The sequence below is a fragment of the Loxodonta africana genome, chromosome 10 (genome assembly GCF_030014295.1).
Source record: "Loxodonta africana isolate mLoxAfr1 chromosome 10, mLoxAfr1.hap2, whole genome shotgun sequence".
In the NCBI taxonomy this organism is placed as follows: domain Eukaryota; kingdom Metazoa; phylum Chordata; class Mammalia; order Proboscidea; family Elephantidae; genus Loxodonta; species Loxodonta africana.
The window spans coordinates 62,004,525-62,027,194 of NC_087351.1; the positions used below are offsets into that span (position 1 = coordinate 62,004,525).

The following is a 22,670-nucleotide window of genomic DNA, read 5'->3' on the forward strand; positions in this document are numbered from 1 at the left end:
GTGCTCACTTCATGCTTCTATGTCACATTTTGGTAATTCTTGCAATATTTCAAACTTTTCATTATTATTATATCTGTTATGGTGATCTGTGATCAGTGATCTTTTATGTAACTATTGTCATTGTTTTGGGGCGCCATGAACCGCACCCATATAAGATGGAGAACATAATCAATAAATGCTGTGTGTGTTCTGACTGCTCCACTGACCATCTGTTCCCCTCCTCCCCCAATCTCTCTCCTCGGGCCTCCCTATTCCCTGAGACACGACAATATTGAAATCAGGCCAATTAATAACCCTACAATGGCCTCTAAGTGTTCACATGAAAGGAAGAGTCGCACATCTCTCACTTTAAATCAAAAGCTAGAAATGACCAAGCTTCGTGAGGAAGGCATGTCAAAAGCCGAGATAGGTCTCTTTTGCCAAACTGTCAGTCAAGTTGTGAATGCAAAGGAAAAGTTCTTGAAGGAAATTAAGAGTGCTACTTCCAGTGAACACACAAATGATAAGAAAGCAAGACGGCCTATTGCTGATACGGAGAAAGTTTTAGTGGTCGGGATAGAAGATCAAATCAGCCACAACATTCCCTTAAGCCAAACCCTAATCTAGAGCAAAGCCCTAACTCTCTTCAATTCTATGAAGGTTGAGAGAGTTCAGGAAGCTGCAGAAGAAACGTTGGAAGCTAGGAGAAGTTAGTTCATGAGGTTTAAGGAAAGACGCCATCTCCATGACATAAAATTGCGAGGTGAAGCAGTGAGTGCTAATGTAGAGGCTGCAGAAAGTTATCCAGAAGATCTAGCTAAGATACTTGGTGAAGGCGGCTACAGTAAACAACAGATTTTCAGTGTAGATGAAACAGCCTTATACTGGAAGAAGATGCCATCTAGGACTTCACAGCCTGGCTTCAAAGCTTCAAAGGACAGGCTGACTCTCTTGTTAGGGGCTAATGCAGCCGGTGATTTTAAGTTGAAGCCTACACTCATTTACCATTCCAAAAATCTTAGGGCCCTTAAGAATTGTGCTAAATCTACTCTGCCTGTGCTCTATAAATGGAAAACAGAGCACATCTGTTGACAACATGGTTCACTGAATATCTTCAGCCCGCTGTTGAGACCTACTGCTCAGAAAAAAAGATTCCTTTCAAAATATTACCACTCACTGATAATGCACCTGGTCACCGAAGAGCTCTGATGGAGATGTATAAGGAGACTAATGTTGTTTTCATGGCTGCTAACATAACATTTCTTCTGCAGCCCATGGATCAAGGAGTAATTTTGATTTTCAAGTCTTATTATTTAAGAAATACATTTTGTAAGGCTATAGCTGCCATAGATAGTGATTCCTCTGATGGATCTGGGCAAAGTAAATTGAAAACTTTCTGGAAAGGATTCACCATTCTAGATGCCATTAAGAAATTCATGATTCATGGGAGGAGGTCAAAATATCAACATTTTGATTCCAACCTTCGTGGATGACTTTGAGGGGTTCAAGACTTCAGTGGAGGAAGTAACTGTAGATGTGGTGGAAATACCAAGAGAAAGAATTAGAAGAGGAGCCTGAAGATACGACTGAATTGCTACAATCTCCTGATAAAACTTTAACGGATGAAGAGTTGCTTCTTATGAATGAGCAAAGTGGTTGCTTGAGATAGAATCTACTCCTGGCGAAGATGCTGTGAACATTGTTGAAATAACCACAAAGGACTTAGAATATTACATAAACTGGGTCTATAAAGCAGTGGAAGGGTTTGAGAGGGCTGACTCCAATTTTGAAAGAAGTTCTACAGTGGGTAAAATGCTATCGAACAGCACTGCATGCTACAGAGAAATCTTATGTGAAACAGTCAATTGATGTGGCAAGTATCACTGTTGTCTTATTTTAAGAAATTGCCACAGCCACCCCAACTTTCAGCAACCACCACCCTGAGTAGTCAGCAGCCACCAACATCAAAGCAAGACTCTCCACTAGCAAAAAGACTTACGACTTGTTGAAGGCTCAGATGATGGTTAGCATTTTTTAGCAATGAAGTATTTTTTAATTATGTACATTTTTTTAGACATAATGCTACTGCACATTTAATAGACTACAGTATAGTATAAACAGAACGTTTATATGTACTAGGAAACCAAAAAAACTCGTGTGACTTGTTTTATTGAGATATTCACTTTATTGTGATGTCTGGAACTGAACCCACAATATCTCCAAGGTATGCCTGTATTAGGTGCTTCAGAAATTTAAAAATTTCCTTTTTTCCCCCCCTTCTTTATACTAAATGGATGACCTTGGTAACAGTGCCTGAAAGTCTTTGGAGAAAATTGCTATCATTCCCCCAACCCCCTCCTTTTCTTTAAAATTCAGGCAGCAATAACTTAATGAAAAAAAAACCACGGAAATCCCATTCAGAAAACTTGAGTTAAAAATCTCTACTGTTATGCAGCATTGAAAAAGCTACTTAACCCCTTTGAGCCCCAATTTTTTTGTTTTTATTTTTTTTGTAAAATGAGGATAAAATCTTTATCACACAATTGCTGTGAAGATAAGACTGCGTAAAACTACCTAGAGCTCACTGTTTGATCCAAAGTTGGTATTTTATAAATGTTTTTACTTCCTTCCACACCTTGCTTTTTTCAGCTTCTTAGAAATGGTCTTCCATTGTTGACACTGCAAAGCGCAAAAATAACTCGGAACTATAGCAGCAAATTCTAGAGGGAGAGGTGAGTTCCAGTGGCAACCATGGATCATGGCGCCCTAATGGCCAGAGTCATTTTCAAGTCAGAAGAGTCATGGTACATCTGCTTACTCCTTTTCAGGTTTTTTCATTTCCTTTGTTCCATCCAGCTACCTGTCAATTCAGCTGTCATTACCTGTTATAATCTCTCATAGCTTTTCCCTTTTTTACTAGGAAAGATCAAAAGTGGCAGATTAATAAGTGGAATTGAGAGACAGGATTGATGTTGCTGCTAGCTGCCGCTGAGCAGGCCCCTGACTCCCACTCACAATGGAACAAAACTCTGCCTGGTCCTGCGCTATCTCCATGATGGGTTGCTGATCAAATTATTATTAGCCACAGGGTTTTCACTGTCTGATCTTCCAAAGTAGATTGCTACTTCTTCCTTCCTAGTTCATCTTACTTTGGAAGCTCCACTGAAACCTGCTCAACATCACAGCATCGCAAAACCCCCCACTGACAGATGGGTAGTACCTGCAACATGAGGTGCACTGGCCAGGTGTCGAGCCCAGGTTTCCTGCATGCAAGGCAAGAATTCTACCACGAAACCACCACTGCCCCCCAAAGAGAAGATAAACCAGCTTTTATCAAAAGGCTGACATTTCCACCCACAGTAATATAATTTTAGAAATAGCACAGTATAGCAAAGCACCTAAAAATCAGCTATTCAATTAAATTGTAATTTTAAAAGAATAGGTTGTTAAGCATTGAAAATAGTATTTTTAAAAGCGAAACAATTTTTTCTAAAATTTGTTTAAAAGAAATTTTATTATGACTTAACACTTTTTATTACCTAGCTGTAAAACATAAGTAAAGGACTTACAAATCGAGTTGGCTGTTTGCAGTTTCGAGGCTCAATTTCTAATGACTTGTTGAACAAATAATCAGTAAACTCTTTTTCAGATGCACTTCCCATGGGGTTAAGGTTTTCAAAGTACCTCTGGAATTCAATAAATACCCATAAGTATTATTTTTAGATCTTATTGAAACATTAGTTCATCAGTTTACTATAAAAAAATTTAACAAATTAAGGGATCATTTTTTAAAAAGTCCACAAGGAAGGCTGACTCCAGTCTCCCCACTTTTTGAAAAAGTTGTATATTCTGCTTTTAGGATTTTATTAAGATGTACAGACTTTCATTTTACTACCATGTTAATGACTGAGTAGTTAGCATTCCTTATCCCTTAGTTAACATTATCCCTACTCATTATAATAACATAATGATCACCAGTGAGCTACCCGAAGTGTTTGGAACAGAATAATAGGTATAATCCACAATGAAACTATGATAGTTAGAAAAAGAAGTGGAGATAAAAACTGGATTAAGGTCTATGGAAAAGTAATTTCAAAACAATTATAAAACTTATCTGTGCTAACCTCTAGTAACTTTGTCTTTATCGAAAATATTTTCTAAGCTTAAAGTTTTTAACAGAAAATTTAGCAAAGTGCAAAAAGAGAAAAAGAAACAGTAATTTCACTATCCAGAGATTTCACTAACACTGTCGTGTTAGAATATCCTTCCACTCATGTTTTTACTGTGTGTACATGTGTTTGTGAATACATGCATCTATACATACATTGCCTCTTTTTTTACAAAGTTGGGATGATACTATAATCATTTTTAACTTTTTTTTTACTTTATATTCTATTATTTTTTTCCCATGTTGTTTGTAAAATACTAATATTAATGTTACAGTAGAGACATCAGATGGATATTTTAGAATTTATTTAATCAATCCCCAGATAGGTAGCAGTGCATAAATATTTCTGTACATTTCTGATAATTTCCTTGGAAACACTGCTTAGAAGAGAATTACTAGATTTAATTTCATTTAATTCTGAAGTGGTTTAGAAGCATATATAAAAATAGGTACTGGGCTTTAGCAGTCGGTAAAAGGAGCTTTAGAAAGTCTAGTATAAAATTCTTCTCATATTTTAGGTATTCTCATAATGTCAGAAAATTGTACTACTCCCCTAACACTACTAAAACAACCTGTTCTTATATTCTGGTTAACTAAATTAGATTATATGATCCTATAGCAATGTCGGAAACTCTGTCCTACAGGGTTGCTCTGAGTCGGAACTGACTCGACAGCAATGGGTTGGTTTTCTGGTTTACAGCAATCTTGGAAACCCTGGTGGCACAGAGGTTAAGAGTTTGGATGCTAACCAAAAGACTGGCAGTTCGAATCCACCAGGCACTCCTTGGAAACCCTAGGGGGCAGTTCTACTCTGTCCTGTAGGGTCACTGTGAATCAGAATCAAATTGACGGCAACGGGTTTATAGCCATCTAAAGATTTTTATAAAGCTGTAACAGTACTGTTTAGCTTGGCTAACCATGATTTGAAAAGTGAATGACTGCTTGTCTACATTTTAAACTTATATTTTAACTCAATCATAAAGAAGGCATTTCCTAAAGAAACATTGCTTTAAATGATGGTAGGAAGCCTGGACCATGTCACAAAAACCTATTACCAGATATGTTTCTGAGATAAGAATTCTAAAAGTGCTATTTCAAATATGTTGTTGTTGTATGCTGTTGAGCTGATTCCAACTTGTAGCGACCCTACAGGACAGAGCAGAGCTCCCCCATAGGGTTTAATCTGTAATCTTTATGGGAGCAGATCACCAGGTCTTTTCTCCCACGGAGTGGATGGTAGGTTCAAAACACTGATAATTCAGTTAGTAGTTGAGCGCTTTAGCCATTGTGCCACCACAGCTACAATTTAACATTACTTTTACAAGAAAATATGTTGTGAACTCTAATTTGGGCTTCAAGAACATATTAGAAGAAGGAGTTAATGATGATGGAAATATCGCATTGGTTAAGGAAAGGGCTGCACAGCCAATTATTTTAACTGCTGTCACTAAGTTGTACACCTGTAAAAAGCTGAATGATAGGTGTATGTACAACAATGACAAGAGCAGTACCTGAGGCTGTTTATGTACAACCATAAACCTCATAGGATTTTTCTTCTTGGTTTGCAGGCTTAAGGTCATGGTTTCAGGGGACATCCCAGTTAACTGGCCTATCAACATGTTTTAGTGCTTCTGTTCTACCTCCTAGTTCATTAAGTCTTAAAAGTTCATGGGGTCTTAAAAGCTTGCAAGCTGCCATCCATGGCATAACAAGTGGTCTCTATTCACCTAGAGCATCAGAGGAAGAAGGAGAGTCAGGAACAGGAGCAGGATATGGAATGTGTGGTTAATTGCCTCGACAATTGCTTCCTTTGCCATGAGACCACAACTGCATAGTGCCCAGCTACGATTACTGAACATTTTGATTAAAGATTCTATAAAAGAATCCTGATCAAAAGAGGAAAATGCAGAATAGAATTTCAAATTGTCATGGACTCCAGACTTCCTGGAGCCGTGAAGGTCGGATGAACTCGGGAAACTACTGCCCTGAGATAATCTTTAACCCTTAAACAAAAATATCCCATAAAGTTTTCTTAAAACCAAATAATAGTTTAGCTTAAAGGGTAAAAAATGTCTTCTTTGAGCATCATGCTCTTTTGAAAACTATCCATCTGGGATCAAATTGACAACAGCAACTCAAAAGATTAGACAGAAACCTTAGGGGCAGTGAATTTATATAAATAAGGGAGGAAGACCTCAGAAAAGGAGAGTGAGAATGGTCGCATAACTCGAAGAACATAATCAGTGTCACTAAGTGGTATATGTACAAACTGTCGAATTGGTGTATGTTTTCCTGTATAATTCTCAACAACAACAACAAAACAAATTTAAAAAAAAAAAGAACACATTAGCATTGCGCAGGCTAAACATCACAGAAGGCTGGCCCAATGGTGAGGGAGTAGGATGAAATAGGTGGCTACCATGAGTTTATCACCACTTTCTTTAGAGCAGGTATTTACATTTTCATAAATGGTGTGCTTTAGTTCATTCTTTCTTTGGACTTTAGGGTGGTTTGATGAAATAGGTGGCTACCATGAGTTCTATCACCACTTTCTTTAGAGCAGGTATTTACATTTACATGAAATAGGTGGCTACCATGAGTTTATCACCACTTTCGTTAGAGCAGGTATTTACATTTACATGAAATAGGTGGCTACCATGAGTTCTATCATCACTTTCTTTAGAGCAGGTATTTACACTTGCATAAATGGTGTGCTTTAGTTCATTCTTTCTTTGGACTTTAGGGTGGTTTGATGAAATAGGTGGCTACCATGAGTTCTATCACCACTTTCTTTAGAGCAGGTATTTACATTTACATGAAATAGGTGGCTACCATGAGTTTATCACCACTTTCGTTAGAGCAGGTATTTACATTTACATGAAATAGGTGGCTACCATGAGTTCTATCATCACTTTCTTTAGAGCAGGTATTTACACTTGCATAAATGGTGTGCTTTAGTTCATTCTTTCTTTGGACTTTAGGGTGCTTTGTTTTGAACTTAGGGTTATTTTGCTTAATCGCTACCAGCTCACAATTTAGGAGGGTGGTAATGATGGTGGCCAATCTGCAGATTATGTCTGAAAATTTGGCACAATTTTTAATTTGACAAGTTGATCTTATTCTGATTGATACTTATTACATGTTTTGAATTTCAAATAAGTATAACACGATAAAATACATTTAACATAAATATAATACAACTAACTGATTGAGAAGGTATCCTACAATCTTACTACTGAATCATTATGAACTGTTGCTCAAAACAGAGCATCAGTTGATAGAATGCTAAAAAAAATCTTCTTTTGCTATGCATATATACCTTTCCACTTTTCCCTTATTTAAACACAGTGTTCTTATGAAGAGATTATTTAATATTACATAGGCACATGTGAAATATCTAAAATGGCTATCAATCAATGATAGAATAGTAGTAGATTTTCTTTTCACTGAAGGGACATCAAAAGACTTCTTCCATTCCATTCTGTCCTTTAGTTTCGTGAATGTTACTTGAACCTATTGTACAAAAAAGCAGTACTTTCAAGAGAAAGTACCTATAATATTAATAGCTCTAGACTGGTAGCGCAGAATATCTAATATTTAACACTGCTACGTACTGATTGGAGCCCTGGTGGCATAATGGTTAAAAGCTGAGCTGCTAACCAAAAGGTCAGCATTTCAAATCCTCCAGCTGCCCTTGGAAAGCCTACAGGGTAGTTCCACTCTGTCCTATACAGTTGCTGAGTCAGAATCAACTCAATGGCACATAATAACAACCTACTGATTATTATTTTCATAGCAAAATAAATAGTATAATGTGTGGTTGTGGTTATTTAACATATTCTCTTTAAAAGGTAAGCAAAGAAAATATTTACCCTTATTTCTGGTTCTATCCGTAAACAGTAAGGTTGATTCTGATACTGCTGAATTTCTCCAGTTATTTCAGCTACTTTCCGCCTCTTACTGAAATTGATTAAATCTTTTCCTCCCTTTTTTAAAAAATCATTATTCCCTTCTTCAGTTTTCAGAATATTTGTTAAATATATTCCTAGTGAGAAAAGTATTTAAAAATTGGTTATTTAATCAACTGCTTGGGAAACAATTTATCTAATACAGTTGGCTGGGCTGAAGACATCCATATCCTATAATCCATCAACTCTACTCCTAAAATGTAGATAGATTTCTGATATACTTAAACACTAATTCTCCATTAAGAACTTTTTTGCATGGAAAGGATTTAAAATAAAAAAATTAGAATTCAGAAAAGCTTAATTTGACATTTCTTAGACTAATAGACAACAGACAAAGGAGACTCATTCACAAAGTCTAAATTGTAAATGTTGAAGCCCATAATTTAGACAGAAAAATAATTACTCCTCACTCTTGGAGAGTAAGAAAGTTTTCAGTTCTTTTTTCACGCATAATTACTGATTCATTTAAATCAGTGGTTCTCAAGTAGGGTCAATTTTGCTCTCTAGAGGATATGTGACAACGTATGGAGGCATTTCTAATTGTCATAACTAGAAGGAACTGCTGGCATCTAGTGAGTAGCGGCCAGGGATGCTGTTAAACATTGTACAATGCATGGGACAGCCCCCCACAGCAAAGAATCTTTTGTCCAAAGTGTCTATAGTGACAAAGTTGAGAAACCCTAATTTAAACATTTCAATTTCAAAAGTATTTTTTAAAAAGTTCACATTGTAAAAACCTTGCTTAATAAAATACATAATAATGTTTTACTTCTGGATTAAAAAAATCATTTAAATGCCTTTAATAAATTAAAAAGAAAACAAATACTATAGATGTGACATAAAGAGATACAATAAAAATAACAGTTATTACTTCATGAGTGCTTACTATATGCCAGGCTTTGTACTAGGTAGTATGGAGATAAATATTTTAATCTTTACTACAAACCTATGAGGTAATTGTCATAATATTCATTTTATAGATAAAGAAATAGATATTTTATTTATCAATGCAGACAGTTAAGAGCATAGATGAGCTCCGGTATGAAATCAGGATAATCTGCCTCTCAAGACTGTCCTCTTTTGGCTACAACACACTCTCCCTCAAAATATGACATCCATATTTAGTAGCTTACCAAAAAAAGGCACGCAAGGTGGATTGATTGACTTAAGTTTTGCTAAGTATTTTTTAAAGTGATCTTGACTTAATTCCACAGCTTCATCCAAAATTCTCCGCTTTCTTTCCTGCAATGCCTTTAAAATATATAATTGGAGATATATTATGTATATATAATTCAACCATATTTTACAGATGTACAACTTTGAATTTTACAAATTTTGCAAATATTTGAAAACTTTTACTGAAAAATGAGTGATATTCCTTTGTACACTTGCACCTGAAGTGATTTCTCCTCCCTTTTCTATAAATACAAAAATGAAAAATAAAACCTTAGTTTTTTTATATATAAATTAGAGGGTTAAACAATAAAAAAAATTCTTCCTCAGAACCTTGTTAGTTACAATTAGCTACTGCTAATAGATGTAAGAAAAGGAGTTGTAATCTCCCAGCATTCAAATATTTTCCCACTGAAATGCATTTTAAGGCTAAGGGTAGGCCTCTGGGTAAGGGAGAGAAGACCTGAACAAAAATCTAGTCAACCAAGTAAACAGTCATTTTTTTTATGCTTCATTATTATAAACACTATTATGTGGTATTCATTTTTCTTACTGAAAATTACTTTATTTTTAACCCTGTAAAAAGTATACATAAAAAAAAAGAAACATTGTATTTAATGAAGAACCACTGAAAACATTTCCTTAACAAAAGAACAACAACAACAACAACAGAGGTTGACTATATTGTAATGTTTATTCAATACTGTACAGAGGGCCTAAATAGCATAGATAAGAAAAAGAAACAATTAGGATTAAAAAAAAAAAAATCCTAACAGTGTTCACAGAAGATATTACTGTCTTTGAAGAAACCCTAATGAATCTACATACAGATGCTAATGAGAGAACTTAGCAATGTTGCTAGATATAAAGCCAATATGTAAAAACAGCTATGTTTCTAAATACCAATTAGAAAAAACATGAGTTTTTAAAATAATACAATAAAAGAAGAGTAAGATCTCTGTCAAGTAAACCAAAAAGCTTTACAATGTAACTACATGGAGAGATATATCATGTTCATGGTTGGGAAGACTCATTATTGTAAAAATGTAAGTTCTTCACTAATTGATTTATAGATCCAATGCAATTTCTATCAAAATGCCAGGCTTTTTAAAAATGAAGCTTAAACTCATTCTAAAAATTATATGGAAGAGCAAAGGGCCATGAATAGGCAAGATACCTTTGAAAGTAAGTATAAGACTGGTGAAGACTTGCCCCACTATAGTTTATCAAGAATTAGTATAAAATTCATGGTAATTTAGACAAGTGCCACCAGCATGGGGATAATCAAATAGATGAAAGGAACAGACTAGAAAGACCAAAAACAGGTCCACACATACGGACTCATAACACAGCTGGACTGCAGGTCAGTGGGGAAAAGAATAAACTTCTCAATAAATGTGTGGGAGCAACTGGTATATACATGGAACAAAAGAAAAAAAGAAATTAGACTCCAACCTTACCCGATACTCAGAAGTCATTTTCAGCTGGATTAAAGACTTCACATAAGAGACAAAGCATTAAGACAATAGAAAAGAATCTGTTAAACAGGACACCAAGACGCACAAATCAGAAAGGAAAAAATAAGTAAATTTGGCTACATTAAGAACTTTAACAAAACTATTAAGAAAACATTCTACATCCCATTTTGGAGAGTGGCATCTGGGGTCTTAAATGCTAGCAAGTGGCCATCTAAGATGCAACAATTGGTCTCAACCTACCTGGAGCAAAGGAGAATGAAGAACACCAAAGACACAAGGAAAGTATGAGCCCAAGAGTCAGAATGGGCCACATAAATCAAAGACTGCATCAGTCTGAGACCAGAAGAACTAGATGGTGCCCAGCTATAACTGATGACTGCCATGACAGGGAGCACAACAGAGAATCCCTGAAGGAGCAAGAGAGCAGTGGGATGTAGACCCCAAATTCCAGTAAAAAGACCAGGCTTAATGGTCTGACTGAGACCAGAGGGATCCCAGAAGTCATGGTTCCCCAGACCTTCTGTTAGCCCAAGACAGGAACCATTCTGAAAGCCAAGTCTTCAGACAGGGATTGGACTAGACTACAAGACAGAAAATGATACTGATGAGGAGTGGACTTCTTGGATCAAATAGACACATGAGACTATCTGGGCAGCTCCTGTCTAGAGAGGAGATGTGAAGGCTGAGGGGTACAGAAGCTGCCTGAATGGACACGGAAACACAGGGTGGAGAGAAGGAATGTGCTGTCTCATTAAGGCGAGAGCAACTAGGAGTGTATAACCCAGTAAAACCAGCAAGGTGTATATAAGGTTTTGTATGAGAGACTGACTTAATGTGAAAACTTTCACTTAAAGCACAATAAAAATTTAAAAAAGAAAAAGAACTTTTATTCATCAAAAGGTATCAAAAAAAGGTGAAAAGGGAAGCCTCAACCTGGGAAATGATATTTTCAACACACATAACTGACAAAGAATTAGAATCCAGAATATACAGAGAACTCATACAAATCGGTAAGAAAAACCCCACAGAAAACATAGTCGAAAGTTTTCCACAAGAAAAAACCCAAAGAAAATAAACACTTGAAAAGGTGTTCAAACTCTTTAGAAATCAGGGAAATATAAACCAAGATCACAAAACTGATAAAATCAAAAGAACTGACAATATCAAGTGTTGGTGAAAATGTAGAATAACTGGAACTCATACATTTCTGCTGGGAGTGTAAATTGGTACAACAACTTGGTAAAATAATTCAGCATCATCTAGTAAAGTTGAAGACATCCGTATTCTATAATTCAGCAATTCCATTTCTAAGTAAATAACTTAGAGAAATTTGTGCATGTGTACACCAGGATATATGTGGGAAAAAAAAAGTTCACAGCAGTATTGCTGATAATATACCCCCCACAATGGAAACACCACAAATGACCACTGACTAAAGGATAAATAACTTTTTGTAAATTTATTCCTATAATATTATACAGCTATAAAAAAGAGTCAACTATTTCTGCTACAAGAAACAACATGGATGAACCTCACAAACATGTTAAGTGGAAAAAGTCAATGAAGAATTATGTTCATATAAAACTAAGAAACACACAGAATGAAATAATATTTCAGAGATACAAATAGTAAAATTATACAAAAAAGCAAGAGAATAAGCAGCACGATATTCAGAATGGAGGCTGGCTCTGAAGGGGTAAGGAAGGAGCTGGAATTAGAAGCACTTTAACCGGATGCCAGGTATACAGGTGTTCTTTGTATTTTTATTCCTTATACTTCATACATAATATTGTTCTGTACTCAATATTTTATGAAAACAAACCAAAAATATGTAAAACTTAAATCTCTCAAAATGAATGCATTCCAGTATTTTTCAAAATCAGAAGAAATTAATTTATTAATTTATTAAGTAGAATACATAAAAGCAGTTTTTCCTCCACTTCCCTCTAATTGCAACCCACTGAAAAAAAGCAATTTAGTCTTCCAAAGTCTTCTCAATGCTCTACATACATGTTTAGGGCTGTTCTGTTTTGTTTTATTGAAATAGAATCATATTATACTCATTACCCTGAAGTTTTCTTATTGTTTCCCCCCTAAAATATCACAAATAATCTTCAAAGACAATACATACAGATCCAATTCACTTTTTTTCTAATGGCTGAACAGTATTTCCAACTTTAGGTGTATGATAACTTAATCATTCTCCTGCTGAGGGATATCCAAGTTGTTTCTAGGTCATAAAATCTATGTATAATAGGATCTCAATTTTGTTTATTAAAAATAATTTTATATATTGTCATACATTTCTGTATTTCCAAAATTTTCTATGATAAATGATTAAACACATACTATTTTATAATTGAAAATTCAAACTAAATTTAAGTTTTAGAAAGGGTTCTCTTCATGTTAATCTTTCTTTGACCACACAGTAAAGATGATTAAGAAATTAGTTACATATTTATGCTTGTCCTTTGACCTTTATTTGAGACTATCAATCAATGTGCCACTGAAAAAAATTATTTGGAACTTCATTATGTTACAAACAAAAAAGACCAAACCTGTTGCCATCAAGTCGATTCCGACTTATAGCAACCCGTAGGACAGAATAGAACTGGTCCATAGAGTTTCCAAGGAGCGCCTGGTGGATTGGAACTGCTGACCCTTTGGTTAGCAGCCATAGCACTTAACCCCTACGCCACCAGGGTTTCCTTCATTACATTAGGTAAGTATATTAAACATAGTCATAACTCATATTCTTTGATGAATCCAAGCTTACTAGTATATAATCATGTATCTTCTAATATCTTCATGTTATAATATTTAGAAGCATAAAATGGGTTTACAAATTATTTATTCAAAAAGATAAGTGGTAGAACACCTATCTCTTTTACATTAATTTCATCTCCCTCCAAAGGATGAAATATTTACAGTCCAAAACTTACCTCAAACGTATGGTCTAGTCTGTACACTGACACTGAATTTACTGCACTGACTATCTCCAATACACCATTGAAATTATTCAAATCTTGAAAAACTTGCAGAACTTCAATAATTCTACTTAGTACTGCCACCCGTTCTTCAAAATTTTCTGCTTCCACAATGCACCTAACACACACACAAAAATAAGATTTCATGGCTTAGAAAGCAATTTCTTCACCTCACTTAGAAAATAAGAAATCTATAGCCAGAATTTTAGCTTGAATATGATTTAATATTATGATTATTAAAAATAATAAAATAAAATAAAAACTTACTTTTCAAACCAGAGAGTGAGATTTGTGGTATGGCGAATCATTTTTAATAAGTTTGGAGAATTTATTTCCTTATCTTCTTTGGTCCATACACTTCCCACAAGTTCAGAAGGTTGGACTTTCCTGTGGAACCAAAAATCAATGCTATTTAACCTACAAAGGATTAACCTCCAAATTATTTAAACATCTCCTACAACTTAAGAAAATGAGCCCAAAGATAATTCTGGGTAATTCACAGAGGAAGAGAACCAAACATGAAAAAATACTCTCTCACTCAGGGAAAGGAACATTAAACCACAATGAGATCCCCTTTTAGCCTTGTCAAACTGAAAAAAAAATTTGATAATGTCAAGTTGGTAAAGATGTGAATAAACAGGTGCTGCTCTCCAACACTGACGTTGCAGTAAAAACTGATACAACCACTTTGTAAAACAATTTGGCAATACCTAGTAATACTAAAGATACAAATAGGAGATGACCCAGCAATTCTACTCCTAGGTATACGTCCCAGATAAACTCTTACACAAGTTTACAAGGCAACATCTACTTTGCAAGAACTGTCCCAAACAACCTAGAGGACTGTCATAAAAAGACTGGCTAAACTGTGGAATATTCATACAATGGAATAGCACACAGCAATTAAAATAAGCAAACTAGAGCTATATTCATCAATGTAAACAAATGTCAGAAACAATTTAAGCAAAAAACAAGCTGCAGAATACGTATGTTTTAAAATGCGCAAAACAATGTTGTATATTGTTTGTGTGTGTGCATGTAAAATAAAGGCATACATAGTAAGTAAACACCAAATTTAGGATAGTGGTTATTCCTTGGAAAAAAGGAGAATGTGATTGGGGAGATTCGCAAAAAGGACTTCAATTTTATTTTTAATGTTTCTCTTGTTTGTAAGCACTCATTATATTATTTTCTATATTTTGGAATGACTAAAATATTTAATTAAAATATTTAACTAAAATATTTAATTAAAAAAAATCAGTGAAACAGAAGACCGATTAAATCTGGTGAGTCAGGATTACATAACTAAATCAGTGCTCTACAAATTTGGCTCTTCATTAAAAAAAAAAAAATTTCAACCAGTAGACTGAATACAAACAGGTACTTGCTAACGGTTTTTGAAATAAGTTCTTAAGTGGCTCTATTATTTCCCCAGAAATTTAGTTTATTGAAAACATTACCCTATACGTTACCCTTTCTTCATAATACACTTATCACCTAACAAAGGCCATTTCCATGTCCTGAAAGCAGATCTACATAGCACCAAATGTGTTGTTTTTGTCCTGATGTCCATTCATGTAACAGTCACTCTATGAAGAAAAATTTGATTTGGTACTATCTGCTTTGTTATCTCAAGTGACAAGTCTCTTCATCACTACCTACCACAAGTAACAAGTGCCTTCATCCCTACCTATCACAAATCCACAACATGAACAAAAACCACCCGTAATCCAGTTATTTAAAATATAACATGAAGCTATGAATCAGATGTTCACAATCTCTGATGTGTGTGCTAAAGGTCTGATCCTTAAATGGCACAGCCAGGTCAAAACAGAGGCCCAGTTCTAAAGAAGGCTAAGTTTATCTCTGATGTTTTCCTATAGTCTCCATTAGCACTAAGCTAATGGCTATATACATTCTTGTTTTTCCCTGTATAATTTCTGTGAAAAAAAAAAACTGACTACTAGTTAGGATAACCTCTCAAGGGTATTGGTATTTTAAAGGGGGCTCCTGAAGGCAAAAAAGTTTTTGTTAGAATGATAGTAGTGGGTTTACTTTTTGAGGGGGACTGACAGCTCCTTATAAGGCCTGTAGTAGTACGTCACAGGAGCCTGGGTTGTAAATGAAAGAAGAAAGTATGTCTCATTCAATATCCTATTCACTTGGCTGCCAAGAGTCTAACATCAATACTGACTAACTTGGCTGGACCACTTCAAACTAATCTGAGAAAATATAGGCAGTAGAGAGGTGACTGACTTGAAAGTGGTTTTATTTTATTGCATCAGCCTTTCCCTGCCACTCCTCTAGTGAATGGTTGCTAATACCTGATCTAGACCTGAACAGCGATAATGTTATAAAACTTTTCCCTACAGGACAAACTGTAGTTAAAAACTCTGCTATGAGCTTTTCTTCAAGCCCACAATAGTAACTGAGGTTTTTAAAAGTACTCATGAGTAATTTGCGAAATGTTTTAAAAACACGTAAAGGTAAATTCAAGATTCTTAAAAACAGAACAGCAAATTAACTTTTTCTACCGATAAAGATCAGATTCCAGAAGTGTTAGCTGGCGTGCAATTTCTATTGGATGAAGTGTCATAAGATCAAATGTTTCAGACTGTCCTGGTCTGCTGATATGCCATTCAATTGGTGGAGGTGGACTTTCAAAGGTAATATTATGGCTTATTCCATTTGCCTGAGCCTGTTTCTTTCTCTTGATGATCTTAGCAATTGATTCCACCCATTTCTTCATAGATTTCCCTGGAAAAAGAATACATATACAGAAAGCCTTTTACTTGACAGAAATAAATGCAAATCCTCATATAATTCTTAACTTTTTATTATGGAAAATTTCAAACATATGGAAAAGTAGACAACATTATAAAGATACTTCGCCAAGTACTATCACTTAGGTAATTATCAGCTCATGGTCACTTTAATTTCATCTAATCCAATGGCCGGTGAGTTGATAATTACCTAAGTGACAGTACCTGGCCAAGTGTCATTATAATGTTCTGTCTATTTTTAAGAAAAAATATGTAAGTTCCACTAATATTTCCAATTCAAATTTCGGATTGTAAGATTTTCACTTCTTTGATTTTACATTTGTATCTCTTCTTATGCCTAAAATCTTAGTTCTATAGACATTAGCTACAAAATCTGATCTTTATAGGTAGACAAAGTTAATTTGCTGTTCTAAGACATGAACACGACTACTTGCTTTGTAACTATTTACTTGCTTTATTACTATTTACTTGCTTTATTCTAATATGTATAATCTATTTCTAAAGGCTTATTAAGTTATATATTATCTAATGTTTTTGTTAAGAATTTAACTTAAAATTTAATTTATTATGAACAATGTCAAGGCACAAATAATAAAAATGCATCTTAAACATCTCCAAGTTGAAATGAATGAATCACATTTCCTACTTTAAACAAAATTACTCTTAAATAGCAAGTAGGAGATAAAATACACTAGTTTTAGTTATGATATTCTTAATTAATGCTTTGTACTGTTGAATAAAACATAGATTTTTTCATTTAATAATATATACTTGACGACACATATATCTGTCGAAATGCTCACAGCCTAGAGTTTCATTTCATGGGCTGTGTTCTGAAACTTCAAATGGGAAATCATAAAAATTCCTAACTCCTTTTTTTCAGGTGCCAAAAATATATCAAAAACTTCTCCAGGGGAATATTACAAACGAGCTGTTCGTCATCCAAAACTAAAAAATAAGATTAAGAAAACAGTCAAATTTAACATATTTTTATTTAGCTGAAGGAAAGACAAACATTAGATGAGATAAAATTAAAAGGCTTAAATTACAAAGAGTAGCATTCCTGACATCCTTTTAAAAAAAATTTTCCTAAAAAACTTGAAAAGGCAAAGCTCTAAGACTTCAGATGGTCCTAAACATGTGAGCTCATCGGAGTCTATAAAAATGATTCCAAATGTTATTTTCACTTTTTGAAAATGAAAAATCTTAGCTTCTTAAGAGTCATGCATACTTGAAAATAAACTCATGTGCAACAGAAGATTCAATCAAACCTTTAAATAATATACCTCTTACACTTGAAATGAAGGATTCTAGTCTTTCAAGCAACTCCAAATCTCTTTCAAAGTCATAAAAATGATGTTCAACCCAATGCCGGAACACATTTAAGACCCTGTTAAAATGGAAATAAACATACTTCAGTAAAACCTAAGTGTTCAATTACACTTCTTTACTTCTCTAATGCCAGGGTGGTAGCTCTATGTAACACCCAAAGAGTCACTAATTTGTACTTAAAATTTATTCTCTATACAGTACTACAGCTACGTTTAAGCTCTTAAATTGAAAAAAGATATCTTTTAAGAAACAAATTTTGATGTATTTTTTACGTAAAATGGAAAGCCAACTGAGATTTAGTATGAAAAAAAACCAAACCCATTGCCAACAAGTCAACTGCAACTCAGAGAGACCATATAGGACAGCGCAGAACTGCACCACAGGGTTTCCAAGGAGCAGCTAGTGGATTCGAACCATGGGCATTTTGGTTAGCAGCCAAGCTCTGAACCACTGGGCCACCAGGGCTCCAAGATTTACCATACTCGGTTGTAAATTCAAGTGGTACAGATGTACCCACACTCTCCGATTTTATATCAAAAAGATAAAAATATTATTTCAGAGAGAATACCAATTCTGTTCTACAGAACCACAAAAATGATCACTTAGAACCTTGCAAACAGATATTTAACCAACTTATTTAAGTATAACATTCCACCCTCCACCACAGAGGCATAGTAGTGTATATTAATCACGCTAGTATTTTTTTTTCTGACAAATATTTAACAAATAACTACTTCCAAGCCACCTTTATCACCGCCTAGCTGCCAAGCAATGGCTTTTCTATCAGGCTGAGAGAAATACTTTTGATGCCCAATCTCTTTCAAGCTTCAGGGAATGCTGGTGGTACAGTGGTTAAGCCTCACTGTTAACCAAAATGTAGTCTGGTTCAAATCCACCAGCTGCTCCATGTAGAACGATGTGGCAGTCTGTTCCGTAAAGATTTACAGCCTAGGAAACTCTATGGGGCAGTTCTACTCTGTCCTATAGGGTCACTATGAATTGGAATCAACTCGATGGCAGTGGGTTTGAGCTTTTTTTTTTTTCAAGATTAAGTGTGCCTGGTTAGTTCAGTGGCTTAGAGAATGTGTCAAGAGGTCACAAAATTGTTAGGTTCCAGTTTACACTCAGTTCAATGCAAACAGCTCTGCTTCCATTTTCTCTCCTTCCTAGTTTCGATAACATCCAAGCTAATTTAAAAATTATTATCATGTAAAAGAACAAATTTGATGAATCAGTGTTCATTAAAAGCTGCTTTTGATGTCACTGGGTTCTGGTAACAAAAGACAGGGAGCCTTGGTGGCCTAGTGGTTAAGAGCTCGGCTACTAACCAAAAGGTCAACAGTTCAAATCCACCAGCTGCTCCTTGGAAACCCTATGGGGCAGTTCTACTCTGTCATACAGGGTTGCTGTTGACCTGGAATTGACTTGACGGGGCAACAGGCTAACAAAAGACATAATTAAGAAAATTACTAGGCAAGCCACAGACAGAAAATACTCATAAAACATATATATTTGACAAAAGACTGGTGACCTGAATATATAAAGAACTCCTATAATTCAGTAATAAAAAGACAAAAAAACAATAAAAAATGGGCAAAAGATTTGAACATATTCTTCATTAAAAAAAGAAAAAGTATAAATGGCTACTAAATCAAAATAAAAAGTTTCCAGCATTATAAATCAACAGGGAAATATACCTACCAGTATGAGTAGGGAATAAAGATTGACACCACTAAATGATGGTGTGAACATGGAGCAACTTCAACATTGTGGGTAGGAATGTAAAACAGTAATAATCGCTCTGGAAATAGGTATGGCAGTGTCTTTTAAAACTGAGTATATATACTTGCCCTGTGACCCAGCTATTTCACTCTGGGTTATTTGCCCAAGATAAATGAAAACATATTCATTTATAAAGACTTGTAAAAGAATGTTCATAGCAGCATTATTCATCATAGTAAAAAACTAGAAACAGCCCAGGTGTCCTTCAATGGGAAAATGGATAAACAAACTGTGATATATGCATATAATAGACTACTACTCAGCCTCATATGCATGTGAAAGCTGGACAATGAATAAGGAAGACTGAAGAAGAATTGATGCCTTTGAATTACGGTGTTGGTGAAGGATACTGAATCTACCATGGACTGCCAGAAGAACAAACAAATCTGTCTTTTAGGAAGTACAGCCAGAATGCACATTAGAAGCATCTCGCGTACTTTTGACATGTTATCAGGAGAGACCAGTCCCTGAAGAAGGACATCATGCTTGGTAAAGTAGAGGGTCAACAAAAAAGAGGAAGACCTCAACAGGATAGACTGACACAGTCGCGGCAGCAATGAGCTCAAGTGAGGATGGCACAAGACCAGACAGTATTTTGCTTTGTTGTATATAGGGTCGCTATCAGTCAGAATCAACTTGACAGCACCTAACGACAACACTCAGCAATAAAATGTAACAACCAACTGATACATGAACAACATGGCTAAATCTCAAAAACACGTTGACTGAAAACAGTCAGACACAAAACAGCATATAATATAAAATTCCATTTATATGAAATTCTAAAACAGGCAAAACTAATCTACGCAAGAAAAAAAAAATCAGAATACCACTTTTGGGCAGTGGGAACAAAAACTGAGTGAAGGGGCATGAGGGAACTTTCTGAGGGTGATGGTAATAGTCTCTATCTTTAAAAAAGTTTGGATTATATAGATGTATACATTTGTTACAATTCAGCCAAAGTTCTCCTGAGGTTTCATCATACATAAATTTTACAACAAAAGAAAAAAACTGTAAAATATTGAATTGTTAATATGCATCATGAAGTATTTAAGAAGTGTACTTTGAAATGCATTTAAGAAAGGAGATGATTAATGAATCAATAGAAGATTGATAAATGAACAGATTATGTGATAAAATAAGTATAGTAAAATGTTAATAGAATCTAGGTGATAGGTTTATGAGTGTTCACTGTAAAATTCTTTCAACTTTGTTACATTTTAAAATAAAATGTTGGAAAAAATTACTATAATGTATCTTTGCTAAAACTCCTTCAAACGCTTACAGGGCAGGTTTAGCAATTTAGCTTGGATTTCAAGGCCATCTTCAACTCGACCCATTCCATATAGTTAATCTTATCTACTACTACGTTAATGCAGTGCCTTCATTCCTCTCAGGTCAATTTCCTACCTATTTCTTCTGCATAACATTCTTATTTCCGCCTTCTTGCCTTTGCTCATACTATTTTACATGACCTTGAATATTTTACCTCTTCCATGATGTCTTCCCTAATTATTCTAGCCTAACATCAGCTGGAAACCCTGGTGGTACAGCAGTTAAGAGCTATGGCTGCTAACCAAAAGGTTGGCAGTTCGAGTCCACCAGGCACTCCTTAGAAACCATATGGGGGCAGTTCTCTCTGCCCTATAGGGTCGCTATGAGTTGGAATCAACTAGATGGCAATGGATTTGGTTTTTTTGTTGGTAATGTCAGCTATTCTTGAAATTTTATAAGGCTGTATTTTTCTAAGTCCCTAATTTTGACACTTAAGCATTCACAGTGTAATAGCACGTAACTGTTTCATGTATCCATTCTCCCCAATAAAATACAATGGTATCAAAGATGACATCCTATGTTAATTGTGTTCTCACCAGAGTTACAAGTATAGGACTCAGAACACAGAAAATACTGAAAAATAAATACCTGAAAAACTGACATGACTTAGAGTCTCAAATTATCCTTTTGCCCTTTTATAGCAACTTCATAAATACATGTCTCATGTCAAAAGGGGCTTTACTTATTTGAGGTGGATTAGTATGCAAATAATTTAGTAAAAACTCATCATAGCTGAAGAAAACATATTCTTCATTGCTGATAGAAAACTAACCTCATCTTCTTAAACTAAGAATGACATGTTAACAGTTTTAGCTGAAAGACATGTAGCTGGGAGCACTGTCATTTCTCTAAAGCTGCATTTATTTGTGGCAATTATCCTTGAAAATAATTAATTAAAATACTCAGTTCTAAAACTGCAATTTATTGGTCAACAGTTATTAAGGTCACCTTAACATTTAGTGAGAAAAAAAAATGTTTAGATCATATATAACTAATAAGATAAAAGTTTTCTCATGGAGAGAAAGGGGCAGATGATACTCTGGTTCTCACATGGGCTGTAAAGAAGGCTAATCAAAGGTGCTTCCAAATGTCAATGCTTAGCGGTAAAAAAAAAAACAAAAAACACTGATTTTGGCAGTCAGACGAGCCCTGGTGGCACAGCAGTTAAGAGCTTGGTTGCTAACCAAAAGGTCAGCAGTCCAAATTCACCAGCTGCTCCTTGGAAACCCTATGGGGCAGTTCTACCCTGTATTATAAGGTGGCTATGAGTTGGAATTGACTCAATGGCAATGGATTGGAGAGTCAGACAAGACATATGTTTGAATTCTGGTCCTGCCATTTAATTTAGATGATCTACCTCAAGTTACTTAATCTTGCTAGATTTCTATTTCCTCATCTATAAAGTGGGAATAATAATTGTGTTGTGAGGATGAGACAAAAAAGATACAGCATTTTGTGAAATGCCTGGCACACAGTAAGTACCTGAAAACTGGCAGCTGCTATTATCAACTGCATTTTTAGAAGTTATTGAAATTATTTCTTAGATAAAATAACAAATGTCTATATGCTTTAAGGTGAACAGTAGAAAAAGAACTAAAATGTCTATAAATACTATAAACTGTAAAAAAAAAAAAACCCAGATTACCAGATCATCTTAATGGGACAGAGAGAGAAAAAAAGAAGGA

The 22,670-nt window shown here is 34.9% G+C and overlaps 1 protein-coding gene across 7 annotated transcripts in view; it reads right to left on the reverse strand.

Moving 5' to 3' along the window:
- The window catches only part of SOS2 (SOS Ras/Rho guanine nucleotide exchange factor 2), a 73,885-nt gene that overhangs the window by 7,371 nt on the left and 43,844 nt on the right, over positions 1 to 22,670 (reverse strand). For all 7 annotated transcript variants that reach the window (XM_064292446.1, XM_064292444.1, XM_023546148.2 and 4 more), the window contains 7 exons: positions 17,823 to 17,926; positions 16,288 to 16,510; positions 14,021 to 14,140; positions 13,709 to 13,871; positions 9,249 to 9,366; positions 8,020 to 8,192; positions 3,549 to 3,665 (listed from right to left, as the gene is read on the reverse strand). In XM_064292446.1, coding sequence (XP_064148516.1) covers positions 3,549 to 3,665; positions 8,020 to 8,192; positions 9,249 to 9,366; positions 13,709 to 13,871; positions 14,021 to 14,140; positions 16,288 to 16,510; positions 17,823 to 17,926 — 1,018 coding nt within the window. The remainder of the gene's footprint in view (positions 1 to 3,548; positions 3,666 to 8,019; positions 8,193 to 9,248; positions 9,367 to 13,708; positions 13,872 to 14,020; positions 14,141 to 16,287; positions 16,511 to 17,822; positions 17,927 to 22,670) is intronic.